Here is a 14,922-nt window from a genome sequence, read left to right as displayed (position 1 = left end):
GGACCCCAGAGACGGGCATGAGACGCTAAAGCTGCTGCTACCGCCACCAAGAAGCCTGTGTGCCATCCACACCCCACTTCCGGGGAGCCTGTGCAGCCCGCCAGTGCCAGGGTCCCGTGATCCAGAGACAACTTCCGCGGGAGAACGCACGGCGCGCCTCAGGCTGGTACAACGTCATGCCGGCCTGTGCCGCCGCAGGCTCGCCACGCATCCGTGCCCCTCCCTCCCCCCAGCCTGAGTGAGCCAGAGCCCCCGAATCAGCGGCTCCTTTAACCCTGTCCTGTCTGAGCGAAGAACAGACGCCCTCCGGCGACCTACATGCAGAGGCGGGGCCAAATCCAAAGCTGAGCCCCAGTGAGCTGTGAGAACAAAGAAGAGAAAGAGAAATCTCTCCCAGCAGCCTCAGAAGCAGCAGATTAAAGCTCCACAATCAACTTGATGTACCCTGCATCTGTGGAATACATGAATAGACAACCAATCATCCCAAATTGAGGAGGTGGACTTTGAGAGCAAGATTTATGATTTTTTTCCCCTTTTCCTCTTTTTGTGAGTGTGTATGTGTATGCTTCTGTGTGAGATTTTGTCTTTATAGCTTTGCTTCCACCATTTGTCCAAGGGTTCTATCTGTCCGTTTTTTGTTTGTTTTTCTTAATAATTAGTTTTTATTTTAATAACTTTCTTTTATTTTACTTTATCTTCGTTCTTACTTTCCTTCCTTATCTCCTTTAGACAACGAATCATCCAAATTGAGAAGGTGGACTTTGAGAGCAAGATTTATGATTTTTTTCCCCTTTTCCTCTTTTTGTGAGCGTGTCTGTGTATGCTTCTGTGTGAGATTTTGTCTGTATAGCTTTGCTTCCACCATTTGTCCTAGGGTTCTATCCGTCCATTTTTTTTTGTTTTTTCTCTTAATAATTATATTTTTATTTTAATAACTTTATTATATTTTATCTTACTTTATTTTATTTACTTTATCTTCTTTCTTTCTTTTTTCCTTCCTTCCCTCCTTCCTTCCTTCCTCCCTCCCTCCCTCCCTTCTTTCTTTCTTTCTTTCTACCTCTACTAATTCTTTCTTTCTACTTTTTCTCCCTTTTATTCTGAGCTGTGTGGAGGACAGTCTCTTGGTGCTCCAGCCAGGCGTCAGAGTTGTGCCAATGAGGTGGGACAGCCAGCTTCAGGACACTGGTCCACAAGAGACCTCCCAGCTCCACGTAATATCAAATGGCGAAAATCTCCCAGAGATCTCCACCTCAATGCCAGCACCCAGCTTCACTCAACGACCAGCAAGCTACAGTGCTGGGCATCCTATGCCAAACAACTAGCAAGACAGGAACACAACCCCACCCATTAGCAGAGAGGCTGCCTAAAATCATAATAAGTCCACAGACACCCCAAAACACACCACCAGACGTGGACCTGCCCACCAGAAAGACAAGATCCAGCCTCATCCACCAGAACACAGGCACTAGTCCCCTCCACCAGGAAGCCTACACAACCCACTGAACCAACCTTAGCCACTGGGGACAGACACCAAAAACAACGGGAACTACGAACATGCAGCCTGCAAAAAGGAGACCCCAAACACAGTAAGATAAGCAAAATGAGAAGACAGAAAATCACACAGCAGATGAAGGAGCAAGATAAAAACCCACCAGACCTAACAAATGAAGAAGAAATAGGCAGTCTACCTGAAAAAGAATTCAGAATAATGATAGTAAAGATGATCCAAAATCTTGGAAATAGAATAGACAAAATGCAAGAAACATTTAACAAGGACCTAGAAGAACTAAAGATGAAACAAACAACGACGTACAACACAATAAATTAAATGAAAAATACTCTAGATGGGATCAATAGCAGAATAACTGAGGCAGAAGAATGGATAAGTGACCTGGAAGATAAAATAGTGGAAATAACTACTGCAGAGCAGAATAAAGAAAAAAAAATGAAAAGAACTGAGGACAGTCTCAGAGACCTCTGGGACAACATTAAACACACCAACATTCGAATTATAGGGGTTCCAGAAGAAGAAGAGAAAAAGAAAGGGACTGAGAAAATATTTGAAGAGATTATAGTTGAAAACTTCCCTAATATGGGAAAGGAAATAGTAAATCAAGTCCAGGAAGCACAGAGAGTCCCATACAGGATAAATCCAAGGAGAAATGCAAATCCAAAGAGAAATGCAAATCAAAACTACAATGAGATATCATCTCACACCAGTCAGAATGGCCATCATCAAAAAATCTAGAAACAATAAATGCTGGACAGGGTGTGGAGAAAAGGGAACCCTCTTGCACTGTTGGTGGGAATGTAAATTGATACAGCCACTGTGGAGAACAGTATGGAGGTTCCTTAAAAAACTACAAATAGAACTACCATATGACCCAGCAATCCCACTACTAGGCATATACCCTGAGAAAACCATAATTCAAAAAGAGTCATGTACCAAAATGTTCATTGCAGCTCTATTTACAATAGCCCGGAGATGGAAACAACCTAAGTGCCCATCATCGGATGAATGGATAAAGAAGATGTGGCACATATATACAATGGAATATTAGCCATAAAAAGAAACGAAATTGAGCTATTTGTAATGAGGTGGATGGACCTAGAGTCTGTCATATAGAGTGAAGTAAGTGAGAAAGAGAGAGACAAATACCGTATGCTAACACATATATATGGAATTTAAGGGAAAAAAATGTCATGAAGAACGTAGGGGTAAGACAGTAATAAAGACACAGACCTACTAGAGAATGGACTTGAGGATATGGGGAGGGGGAAGGGTAAGCTGTGACAAAGTGAGAGAGAGGCATGGACATATATACACTACCAAACGTAAGGTAGATAGCTAGTGGGAAGCAGCCGCATAGCACAGGGAGATCGGCTCGGTGCTTTGTGACCGCCTGGAGGGGTGGGATAGGGAGGGTGGGAGGGAGGGAGACGCAAGAGGGAAGAGATATGGGAACATACGTATATATATAACTGATTCATTTTGTTGTAAAGCAGAAACTAACACACCATTGTAAAGCAATTATACTCCAATAAAGATGTTAAAAAAAAAATTCTTACCTGATTAAGTGAGGTGGTATCTGTAAGTACAGCATCAGGAGGTCTATTAGGTATGGCTACAGCTACCTGAGATCAAAAAACATTACACGTTAAATAATAACAAAATAATTGTTATTCTCTTTACCCAAACAGATATTTGATAAACAACCATGTTTCAATATACAGTCATCCCTCAGTTTCCAAGGGTGATTGGTTCCAGGACCCCTTCATGGATACCAAGATGTGCAGATGCTCAAATCCCTTATATAAAAGCGGTGTAGTATTTGCATATAATCTATGCACATCCTCCCATATACTTGGGAGGATGTGCATAGATTACTTATAATACCTAATACAATGTAAATGCTGTGTAAATAGTTTGGGAACTTTCTGGAATTTTTTTTTCTGAATATTTTTGATCCACAGTTGATTCAATCTGCAGATGCCAAACCTGTGGATACAGAACCCACGGATTTGGAGGGCTGACTGTAACAAAATCTGCAAACTGGATAAAAAGTTTATTTTAATATTTTATTTTCAGCACATAATGACATTTAAAATTTCATAACTGCTAGCTTCATCTACATTAAGATCCCTGAAATGACCTTGTTTAATGAAAGGAATTATATAAGCAGATCCATTCTCTAGGCCACAAAGGAGAAAAAGGTAAAGACTCTTTTCCCAATGCAAAAGATGACAGTAACTGTAAGAATTAGACAAACAATTCACATCTATATTGATTTAATCTTTAAATGCACTTTACCAAGATTGTGGATCTCTTTGCATTTATTTTCTTTTTAATTTTTATTGCAGTATAGTTGATTTACAATGTTGTGTTAATTTCAGGTGTACAGCAAAGTGAATCAGTTTTTTATATATATACATATATATATATATATATATATACACACATATACACATATACATATACACATATACACACATATATCTCCACCCTTTTTTAGATTCTTTTCCCATATAGGTCCTTACAGAGTATTGAGTAGAGTTCCCTGTGCTATATAGTTAAGTCCTTATTAGTTATCTGTTTTATATATAGTAGTATGTATATGTCAATTCCAATCTCCCAAATTATCACTCCCCCACCATTTCCCCCCTGGTAACTATAAGTTTGTTTTCTACATCTGTGGCTCTATTTCTGTTTTGTAAAGAAGTTCATTTGTATCGGGTTTTTTTTCAGATTCTGCATGTAAGTGATATCATATGATATTTGTCTTTATCTGACTTACTTCACTCAGTATGGCAGGCTCTAGGTCCATCCATGTTCCTGCAAATGGCATTATTTCATTCTTCTTTATGGCTGAGTAATATTCCATTGTATATATGTACCACATCTTCTTTATCCATTCCTCTTTTCTTTTTTAAGTGCATAAATCTTTTTTTTTAATAAATTTATTTATTTATTTATTTATTTTTTGGCTGTGTTGGATCTTTGTTGCTGTGTGCAGGCTTTCTCTAGTTGCAGTGAGCGGGGGCTACTCTTCATTGCAGTGTGCAGGCTTCTCATTGCGGTGTCTTTTCTTGTTGCGGAGCACAGGCTCTAGGCATGCAGGCTTCAGTAGTTGTGGCCCGCAGGCTCAGTAGTTGTGGCTCGTGGGTGCTAGAGCACAGACTCAGTAGTTGTGCTGCATGGGCTTAGTTGCTTCACGGCACGTGGGATCTTCCCAGACCAGGACTTGAACCTGTGTCCCCTGAATTGGCAGGCGGATTCTTAACCACTGCACCACCAGGGAAGCCCCCATTCCTCTGCTGATGGACATTTAGGTTGCCTCCATGTCCTGGCTATTGTAAACAGTGCTGCTATGAACATTGGGGTGCATGGTTTTCTCCAGATGTATGCCCAGTAGTGGGATTGCTGGATCATATGCTAACTCTATTTTTAGTTTCTTAAGGAACCTCCATACTGTTCTTCGTAGTGGCTGTATCAATTTACATTCCCACCAACAGTGCAAAAGGGTTCCCTTTTCTCCACACCCTCTCCAGCATTCATTGTTTGTAGATTTTTTGATGATGGCCATTCTAACCAGTGTGAGGTGATACTCATAGTTTTGATTTGCATTTCTCTAATAATTAGTGATGTTGAGCATGTTTTCATGTGCTTTTTGGCCATCTATATGTCTTCTTTGGAGAAATGTCTATTTAGATTTTCCTTTTTGCATTTATATCCTAATTGGAGCAGTTGAGCTTCTTGGATGTGTAGATCAACGTTTTTCATCAATGCCATTGTTCCTTCAATTATATTTTCTGCTTCTTTCTCTCTCCTCTCTTTCTGGTATGCCCATTACATAAAAGCTGGTGTACTTAATGGTATTTCACATTTCTCTGAGCCTCTTCATTCTTTTTCTTCACCTTTTTTCTTTCTGTTCTTCAGACAGAAATAGATTGATCGATCTTCAAGCTTTTTGATTTTAATTCTGCCACTTCAAATCTACTGTTGAGACCCTCTAGTAAATTCTTCATTTCAGTTATTGTACTTTCAGTTCGAGAACTACTTCTATTTGGTTCTTTTTTTATATAATTTCTATTTATTGATTTCTTTCTCTCTTTTTTTTTTTCTGAGCCACAACACGCATCTTGCAGGATCTTAGTTCCCCAACCAGGGACTGAACCCGTGCCCCCTGCAGTGGAAGTGCGGAGTGCTAACCACTGGACCACTGGGGAATTCCCCAATTTTTCTCTATTTGATGAGACACTGTCATCATACTTTACTTCTTTACACACTTTACTTCTTTAAGCATGGTTTCCTTTAGTTCTTTGACTATATTTACAATAAATGCTTTGAAATCTTTTCCTATTAAGTCTTCTCAAAAGCAATCTCTGTTGCCTGTTTTGTTTTGTTTTTTCGTATATATGGGTCATACTCTTTTATTTCTTTCAGATCTTGTAATTTTTGTTGGTAACTGGATACTTTAGATAACATATTGCAGCAACTCTGGATACTGAGACCCCTTTCCCCTTCCAGGGCTTGTTGTTATTGTTAACTTGTTTATTTGTTTAGTGACTTGGCTAGACTATTTAAGTACATTTCCCCCACAGTGTGCAGACTCTGATGTTGCTCCTCAGAGGGTACAGCCTTGGGCAAGCACAGTCAGCCTGGGATGGATGACAGTGGTTTTAGCAGATCTCTCCCTGATCTCTCTGTTAAACTGTCTGTCCAGCTGTTCAGCTTCACAAATTGACAGATGACTGTTCTATTATTTTCAACAGTGCCCTGGGGCATAAATTGTTCCACAATCTGATCCAATTAAAGTCAGGCCTTTTTGGAGGTGTAGTCTTTGAGGCCAGTCTTTGAGGTTTGTTATGATCCCATGATGACTCTTCTTAGCTGTCTTCCCATGGTTCTCTCTAGCAAATTTCTAGTTGGACTAGTTTAGTTTACTGCTTTCATGGAGCTACCAGCCTCCTCTTGATTATCACTAAAGTAACACTGTTTTTGAAACCATCCTTACTTTTGAGCTTCCAAATACTTGGTACCAAAATGAGTCAGTTTCCGTGGGAAGAGCTTCAGAGCTCTCTATATTATTACAGCCTGCCTTGCCCCCCAGGCCAAACCTCTGCACCACTGCAACGGACATGAGGGCAAGCATCGTGGCCCACTTCTCTCCAAGTGACATCCTCACTTTACAAGAAGAGTCCTAGGCAAGGGAGGAGCTTCTGGTCTTCTCAGCTTGCCTCTAGTAGCAGGGGACCACAACCCTATGAGCAGGCTGGGCAAGAGTTATCAGGGCCCTCGTGTTCTCAGCCTGCCACGGTGGAACACAGTCTCCACCCTACAAGTAGGGGCGGGGTGAAGGAAGACAGCCCCGTAACTCTCAGCCACTTTTACCTGGAATTGAGCTTCTGCAACACAAGCTGGGGCTGGGGAGCTGGTGTGGAGGTAATAGGAAAAATGAGTGGGCTGGTCCTCCTAGGAAGACAGTGCGGCCCTATTCTGGGAACTGAGGGCAGAGGTAAAAGCTAGGTTAAATTGATGTAAAATCCAATTTACAAAATATTTTTAGGAAAAAAAATATGTTTTTGGATAGAATTTGAGAACTAAAGAGTAACTAGAATTGTTTTATACAAGAGAAATGCTCAAGTCATTTAATGAATGATGATTTGCATTTATACAAGGATCACTTGTATGTGTTAGGTTTTTCTAAAGAGTTTTGGATGCAGGCAAAGTTTGCATAAGAAAGCAAAGATATTCCCATAGTTACCTCAGCTACATTACACTTACGTCAGCCAGACTTTTCTATATATAACATATGTTATATATTAAAATATACAAATATAAACAGCATTTCAAATCCAAGGAACACATTCTGATTCAAAGAAGTGTGGACTACTGAAGCCCTACTCTATGAAATTACAATATGGTAAGTTCAAAATACAGATAAGGATCCTTAACGACACATGTATCTTGCTTATGAAGTCATAGCCTACCTTAGCTTTGTCTGACATCCGTTTTCCACCAAAGCCTCCAGAGCCAACAACAAAGATGGAGAACTGATTATAACATATAAGTTCCTCCCCAGAATAAGAGTAGACTGAAAAGTAAATGAAAGAAAAAAAGAAAAGAGGTTATTACCAAAAGACATAACTAGTTACCCAATATATGATCAACAATCCTTTGAAAAGTTTCAGAAACAAAATCCAATTACTAAAAGGCTTTGCAATTTAAAGACACCCAGGTTTGGGATACAGAGCACTCATTTTAATCACTCACTACCAGTCTCTGGAAGGCAGAGAGAAGAGGATCTTGACAAATCCTTTCTTGACTATGAAACAGCAGTTCATCTCACCTCTTCTTAAAGTTCCCCAACTGCCTTTCGTATTTCAATTCTCTCCTTCTCAAACCTTTCAAACAATTCCACTATAAAATGCAGACTAACGCACATGAAAAGATGCTCATCATCGCTAATTATTAGAGGAATGCAAATCAAAACTACAATGAGGTACCACCTCATACTGGTCAGAATGACCAACATTAAAAAGTCTACAAATAACAAATGCTGGAGAGGGTGTGGAGAAAAGGGAACTCTCCTACACTGTTGGTAGGAATGTAAATCGGTACAGCCACTATGGAGGTTCCTCAAAAAACTAAAAATAGAATTGCCATAGGATCCAGCAATCCCGCTCCTAGGCATATATCCAGACAAAACTATAATTCAAAAAGATGCATGCACCCCTATGTTCATAGCAACACTATTTACAATAGCCAAGACATGGAAACAACCTAAAAGTCCATCAACAGATGGATAAAGAAGATGTGATATACACACACACACACACACACACACACACACACACACACACACACACACACTGGAATATTACTCAGCCATAAAAAAGACTGAAATAATGCCATTTGCAGCAACACGGATGCACCTAGAGATTATCATACCAAGAGAAGTCAGAAAGAGAAAAATACCATATATCACTTATATGTGGAATCTAAAATATGACACAAATGAACATATCTACAAAACAGGAATAGACTCAGAGATATAGAGAACAGACTTGTGGTTGCCTAGGGGAAAGGAAGGTGGTGGAGGGATGGATTGGGAGTTTCGGATTAGCAGATGGAAACTATTATATATAGGATGGATAAACAACAAGGTCCTACTGTATTGCACATGGAACTATATTCAATATCCTGTGATAAGCCATAATGGAAAAGAATATGAAAAAGAATGTATATATGTATAACTAAATCACTTTGCTGTACAGCAGAATTTAACACAACATTGTAAATCCACTAAAATTCAATAAAATTTAAAAATTAAAATAAAATACAGATAACCACACTCCCAAATTTTCAAACATTCTGCTGAAGTCCTCAATAGAGCCTGGAATGTAAAAGAATAAATAAGTGAGAATGAAGGTATAAGCTTCAGGAGGGCAGGATCATGGCTTTTTTGCTCACCATCATATTCCCAGCAATTAGAACAGTAACTGGGACAGAAAAGGCACCTAATAAATAGGTATTAAATTAATTAGTAAATCAATGAACAAACGATGTGATTGAGCAAGTTAGTGAATAAGTAAGCAAGTAATGAATGAAAGACAGCTGTCCCTCTTTCTACTGACTACTTTCCTGGTGACAGTTTGAGCATCACCTAAATCACCAGCACTATAAAACTAGGAATATGATTTTGAATTGTATAATAAGGAAAACTATAATTATAACAAAAAATAATGGAAGTCATGGTGATTTGTATTTAAAATAAGACTTTTACCCTTATTACACAGAAAATTGGATATCTAATTCCATCTATATTTTATCTACAAATTCTAATACATTATTATCCATTACTAAGCTATAGCTAAATAAATGGAGTAGATCAAGAAAGAAGAGTAAAAATTAAAGCTAAGGTTACTGCAGAACTTTTTTGTGGTAGACATTTGGTAGAATGGTGAGAAGACTAAAAGAAAACTGGGTGAGTTGCAGCCAAATGTTAGCCAATATTTGAAATGGTTAGAAAATACAAAAATCTTAAAAAAGAAAGAAGAGGGATAAGGAGGAAGAGGGAAAGAGAGAGAACAGACACATGTTCTACGTGTCTATGATGAAATACATAGTTTACTTTGTAAACTATGAGTTAACAAAAACAATGTAGTAGAAAAATATTTAAGAGCATTAAAAATGTTCTCAATATATTATTAAGTAAAAACAAGGCAAGTTCCAAAACAACATATTCAGTATAACCTCCTGTATATTTAGAACAAAAATGATAAAGCCTATATTCCAAATACCAGACAATATTAAACTTTCCACTGCTATTTCCAAAATTTTTTATAATGCTTATCTATTTCTATTGTTCTTAAACTTTAAAACAAATAAATTCTAAGCAATGTATCTTTAGCTTATGTTTAAATACTAGTATTTCAACATTCACTAAACTACTATAATCTTTTTTTCCACTGCAAATAAAATGTGGCTATGGTGTTTAAACCACATTATAAGTTCAACAGGTTTGAATGTGCAAGGTTAAGAACCTAACTACAATTTATAAGAATGATTCAGGGGTCAAATATGTTCCAAGTTCCAAAGAGCTAACATAGAAAAGAGTATCTACAACATAGCTTAATTATCAACTGAGGGCAGTCTATGTATTCATTCCTGCCAAAAACATAATCTAGGAAGCATAATTCTCCTCTATGCTTGCTATACCAGCCACATTTCTCACCTCTGTGCTTTGGTTATGTTGTTACAAATCCCCTGAAATGTCCCACTCTCTGGACCACCCCCTCCTCCCTTATTTTCTAAAAACGCCTGTGAATTTTTAGAACACTAATCTTGCTTTCTCACAATTGGAAGATAAATAGAAACTTATTCATCAACTTCTGTGATAAAGTATTGTATTACATACAAAGTCTATGAATCTAACAATATTATTATAAGAACTAGAAATGAGTTACCATCCATAAGAATTATTAAACCGGATCCTTTATCCAGGACATCAGCAACAACTGCTTCACATTTTACTTTTCCTAAAATGGGAAGTAAAATAATAAATAAATAGTAAATAAATAAATAAGGAGACTGTTTTAAAGACCGTAAGTTATATGAGGACATGAGAGAAATTAACATAACTTCCACTGTAAGTTCAGCAAAACTAAAAAATCATGATTTAGAATAATTTTCAATATAATGTTGAATCATAAACATTAAAAGCAATCAGAATACCTGAATCACCAAATCTGAAACATCAATAATTCTGATAAATTAGGTTGTAAAAAGTAACAATTTTCAGTCATTCAATGAACACTTGTTAAGCATACAGCCAACACCATCTACCCCATTCCTTCTCAAATCTCTACTCTACGGGCTTCAATTAGACAGTGTTTCTTTCTAACTACTCTGTTCTTTAAGGGACTGTTCCATTATTTAACTGGTAATGTTAAATCTTGATGGATTAACAATTGTTTGGGAGTGAACTCATAATCTTTTTCTCCAAGCTGTTTTTCTCTTTTGTTCCCTATACGAATGAATGGTACTATCCACCCAACTGCCAAGCCAGAAACTTCAGCATGACCCCTGCCTCATAAAATAGTGTCTAAGTATGTGGCAAGACTTGAGTATGCAGAGACTGGGAGAAGCTAGATTATATGAAAAGTTTCTGATTTCATCCTGAAGTCTATGAACAGCCATCTGGGGTTTTTAATAGAGAAGTGACAAATACACTTGCATTTTGGAAATAATATTCTGGCTACAGTGAGAAGAGCAGACCTGAAGGGAGCAAGAATGGAGGCAGAGAGAACACTTAGAAAGTGAGAGATGACGGTGGTCGAAGTGAGGTGGACAGAAATAGGATTCTAAATGTATTGAAGGGAGAGAATCAAAGAATTTGGTACCTGCCTGGGTGTGAAAGATGGTAAAAGAAATGCTAAGGATAACTAGGTTGCTGTCACTTTCACCTCCTAAATCTCTCTCTGCTTCTCCCACTTCTCTCCATCTCTCCACCACCACCTTAGCCTAAGCTACCATCATTTCATTTGAACTACCACAACAGACTTCTAACGAGGTACCTGCATGTCCACTCTGACCAACTTTAAAACCTGCTCTCCTATTATGTCTGAAGTTATTTTTTCCCAAAGTCAACCTGATTACCAACCTGATTATGCCAAATCCTTCTATTTTAAGTTCTAATGGTATCATGTATGTTTCATCTGTAATGTTTAGCACATATAGTTGCAAGTGTACATTTATTTGTGTGGCTTTTTGATTATTGACTGCCCTCCCCACCAACTAGGTTATATGCTCCATGAGGGCAGAGTCCAGATTTGCTTCCATTCTCCATTTATTCACAACCCTAGCAGAAAGCCTAGAAGTTAGGAAGTAATCAATAAATAATTGTCAAATTGCTGATGATCTCTTCAGGTGATCAACTCCACATCCAATGAAACACCAAGCCCACTCCCTACATATCGCTATAATTTCTCCACTTATATCCATCCTCATGCCCACAATCCTATTCAATCAACCACGGTCTCTAACCTAGATTATTACAACAGTCTCTTACAAAATCTCCTTCTCTCTATCTCATTCCCTTAGAATCCAAGCATTACAAACATGAGCCAGAGTTGATGCTTTCTAAAATCCACGTTTGATCATATAATTCTCTCCTTTCAGTCCTTCAGTTGTTATCTATTGTCTTTAAAATAAAAGCCAAACTTCTTCACCTGACCACACACTGCACACTGCCTCAGAGAAAAAAGGGCTGCGTGAAAACTTAGGCTGTAACACTGAACGGAAGACTCAAACTGAGATGGTGGAGCAGAACACGGAACTCACCTCCCCCCCGACAAACACATCAAAAATACATCTACACGTGGAACAATTCTCCCTGAAAATTAAGTGGAGACTACCAGAAAGACCTGTACAACCAAGACTGTAAGAAAGACCCACAGGTAACTGGGTAGAAAGGGAAGAAAAGCGAGCGGGTCAGGACCTGTGCCCCTGAGAGGGGACTCAGAGGAAATAGATTACACAGGAAGAGACCTTCCCTGGGGAGTGAGCACTTCAAGCCACATATTGGGCACCCCAGCCCTGGTGTCCAACAGAGGGAACACGAGTCCCCTTGGCTGGCTGGAGGGCCAGTGGGATTAACAGGAGGGCTGTGGGAAGCCTGGACTCCGGGAGCATGTGAACACTTACGTGCTCCCGAGGCAGGGCAGAGAGGGCAGACTGAAACCACTTGGGTAGCTGACTGGTTGCCTACAACTGCCCTGGTCCCCAGCCTGAGCTGAGAGAACACGCCAGCACCATTTGCCTCGTGTTGCAGCTTCACTCTCTGGGCTGCCGTGATTGAGGAAAAGGCTCAGCCATGAGACACTGAGGAGCTTCAAACCCTAAGTGGCAACTGAGTGGCGAGGGGGCAGCCATTACTGGTGACTGCACTGGGGCTCCAGATCTCTGATGGTGGCCATGCCAAACAAAATCCATGCTCCGACCCTCACTGACTACCCACCCCAGCCCCTCTCGCTCCACCACTGCTCCCCTCTAGGGTAAGGGTGCCAGTGCTGGGAGGGGGGGAAAGCACACACTTAAAGGAAACTTAGCCAGCTCAGACCCGACCCTCAGGGCTTCTGCTCCAGCAACTTGGGACCTGCCCCCGCACCAAATAGTGGGGTAACAGCCACTAAGCAGAGGGGAAGCTCTACCTAACATCTAGCTTGGCCCTACTCCTCCATCTCCAGCCCCACCCCCTATCAGGATGACAGCTGCCAGCACACCTTGAGAAAAGACATAAATTGTGCTCACATCAAATCCAGCTCTCCCATCAATGCCACTGGCAACACGCAGACTGTATAGGGACACGCCCACAAAAGAACGCCCCTTCAAGACCACCATAGGTAACTATTTCACCAAATTTCAATAGATAAGCAAAATGAAAAGACAGAGGAATCTGTTTCCACTGAAAGAGCAAGAGAAAACTCCTGAAAAAAACAACTAATGAAATAGAAATAAACAATTTACCAGATAAAGAATTCAAAGCATTAGTAATAAGAATGCTAACTGAATTAGGGAAAATAATAGCTGAATACAGTGAGAGTTTTAACAAGGAACTAGAAAATTCTAAAAAGAACCAATCAGAACTGAAGAATACAACAATTGAAAAGAAAAACACACTAAAAGGAATTAACAGCACACTAGGTGATACAGAAGAACACATAAGTGATCTGGAATATAGAAAATGGAAATCACCCAATCAGAACAGCAAAAAGAAAAAAGATGAGAACATTTTAAGGGATCTTTGGGGTAACATCATGCATACCAACATTCCATTATAGGGGTCCCAGAAGGAGAAGAAAGGGAAAAGGGGGTAAAAATATATTTAATGAAATTATGGCTGAAAATTTCCCAAGTCTGAAGAAGAAAACAGATATCCAGGTACAGGAAACACAGAGGGTCCCAAACAAGATGAATCGAAACAGACCCGCACCAAGACATAGCATAATAAAAATGGCAAAACTGAAAGAGAGAATTCTAGAGGCAGCAAAAGAAAAACAAAGAGCATATACAAGGGAATGCCCATAAGGCTATCAGCTGATTGTTCTGCAGAAACTTTGCAGGCCAGAAGAGAGTGGCATGGTATATTTAAAGGGCTGAAAGGGAAAACCCTGCAACTTAGGATACTCTATCCAGCAAGATTATCCTTCAGAACTGAAGGGGAGATAAAGAACTTCTTGGATAAGCATCAATACTAAACCAACCCTAAAACAAATGTTAAAGGGTCTTCTCTAACTGGAAAAGAAAAAGCTATAACAAGAATTAAGTATCTATAGAAAAGGAAAAATCCCATTAGTAAAGGCAAATATATAGGGAAGGCTGAGGCTCAACCACTTAAATAAGCTAGTACAAAGATTAAAAAACAAAAAATTGTAAAATCAAGTATAACTACAATAATCAGTAAAGGGATAAACACGAAGATGTGAATATGACATCAAAAACACAGATGGGGGAAGCGAGTAAAAAAATATAGAGCTTTTAAAATGTGTTTGAACTTAAGGGACTACCTGGTTTAAAACAAATAAATAGAGTCATAGATCAACATCTATGAGCCCCATGGTAACCACAAATCAAAAATCTACAACAGATACCCAAAAACAAAAGAGAAAGGAACATAAGCAAAAGAAAAGCATGAAAACACAAAGGAAAAAACTAAAAGAAGAAGAAAAAAACAGGGAAGAACTACAAAAACAACCAGAAACAAGTAACACTAACACTGAAACAGAACTATTCAGCATTAAGCAATACGAATTTTTTTTAATTAAAATCTCAAAAAAAATTAAAGTACAATTCTAGCTATTTGCTGACCTCTACCATTATGTAATGTGAAATGAAAAAGACTTTTTTTTATTTTACCA

The 14,922-nt window shown here is 38.9% G+C and overlaps 1 protein-coding gene across 1 annotated transcript in view; it reads right to left on the bottom strand.

Moving 5' to 3' along the window:
• Nucleotides 1-14,922, bottom strand: part of HSD17B4 (hydroxysteroid 17-beta dehydrogenase 4) — a 91,925-nt gene that overhangs the window by 36,013 nt on the left and 40,990 nt on the right. Inside the window, exons 15-17 of the mRNA XM_082652573.1 lie at nucleotides 10,471-10,542; nucleotides 7,492-7,595; nucleotides 3,070-3,135 (exon numbers count right to left, since the gene is read on the bottom strand). Of these exons, the coding sequence (XP_082508699.1) occupies nucleotides 3,070-3,135; nucleotides 7,492-7,595; nucleotides 10,471-10,542 (242 nt within the window). The remainder of the gene's footprint in view (nucleotides 1-3,069; nucleotides 3,136-7,491; nucleotides 7,596-10,470; nucleotides 10,543-14,922) is intronic.

Source organism: Grampus griseus, assembly GCF_964374135.1.
Source record: "Grampus griseus genome assembly, chromosome: 3".
NCBI lineage: Eukaryota > Metazoa > Chordata > Mammalia > Artiodactyla > Delphinidae > Grampus > Grampus griseus.
Note: the sequence above shows the minus strand (reverse complement) of the source record. Positions and strands in the feature narration are given on the sequence as shown.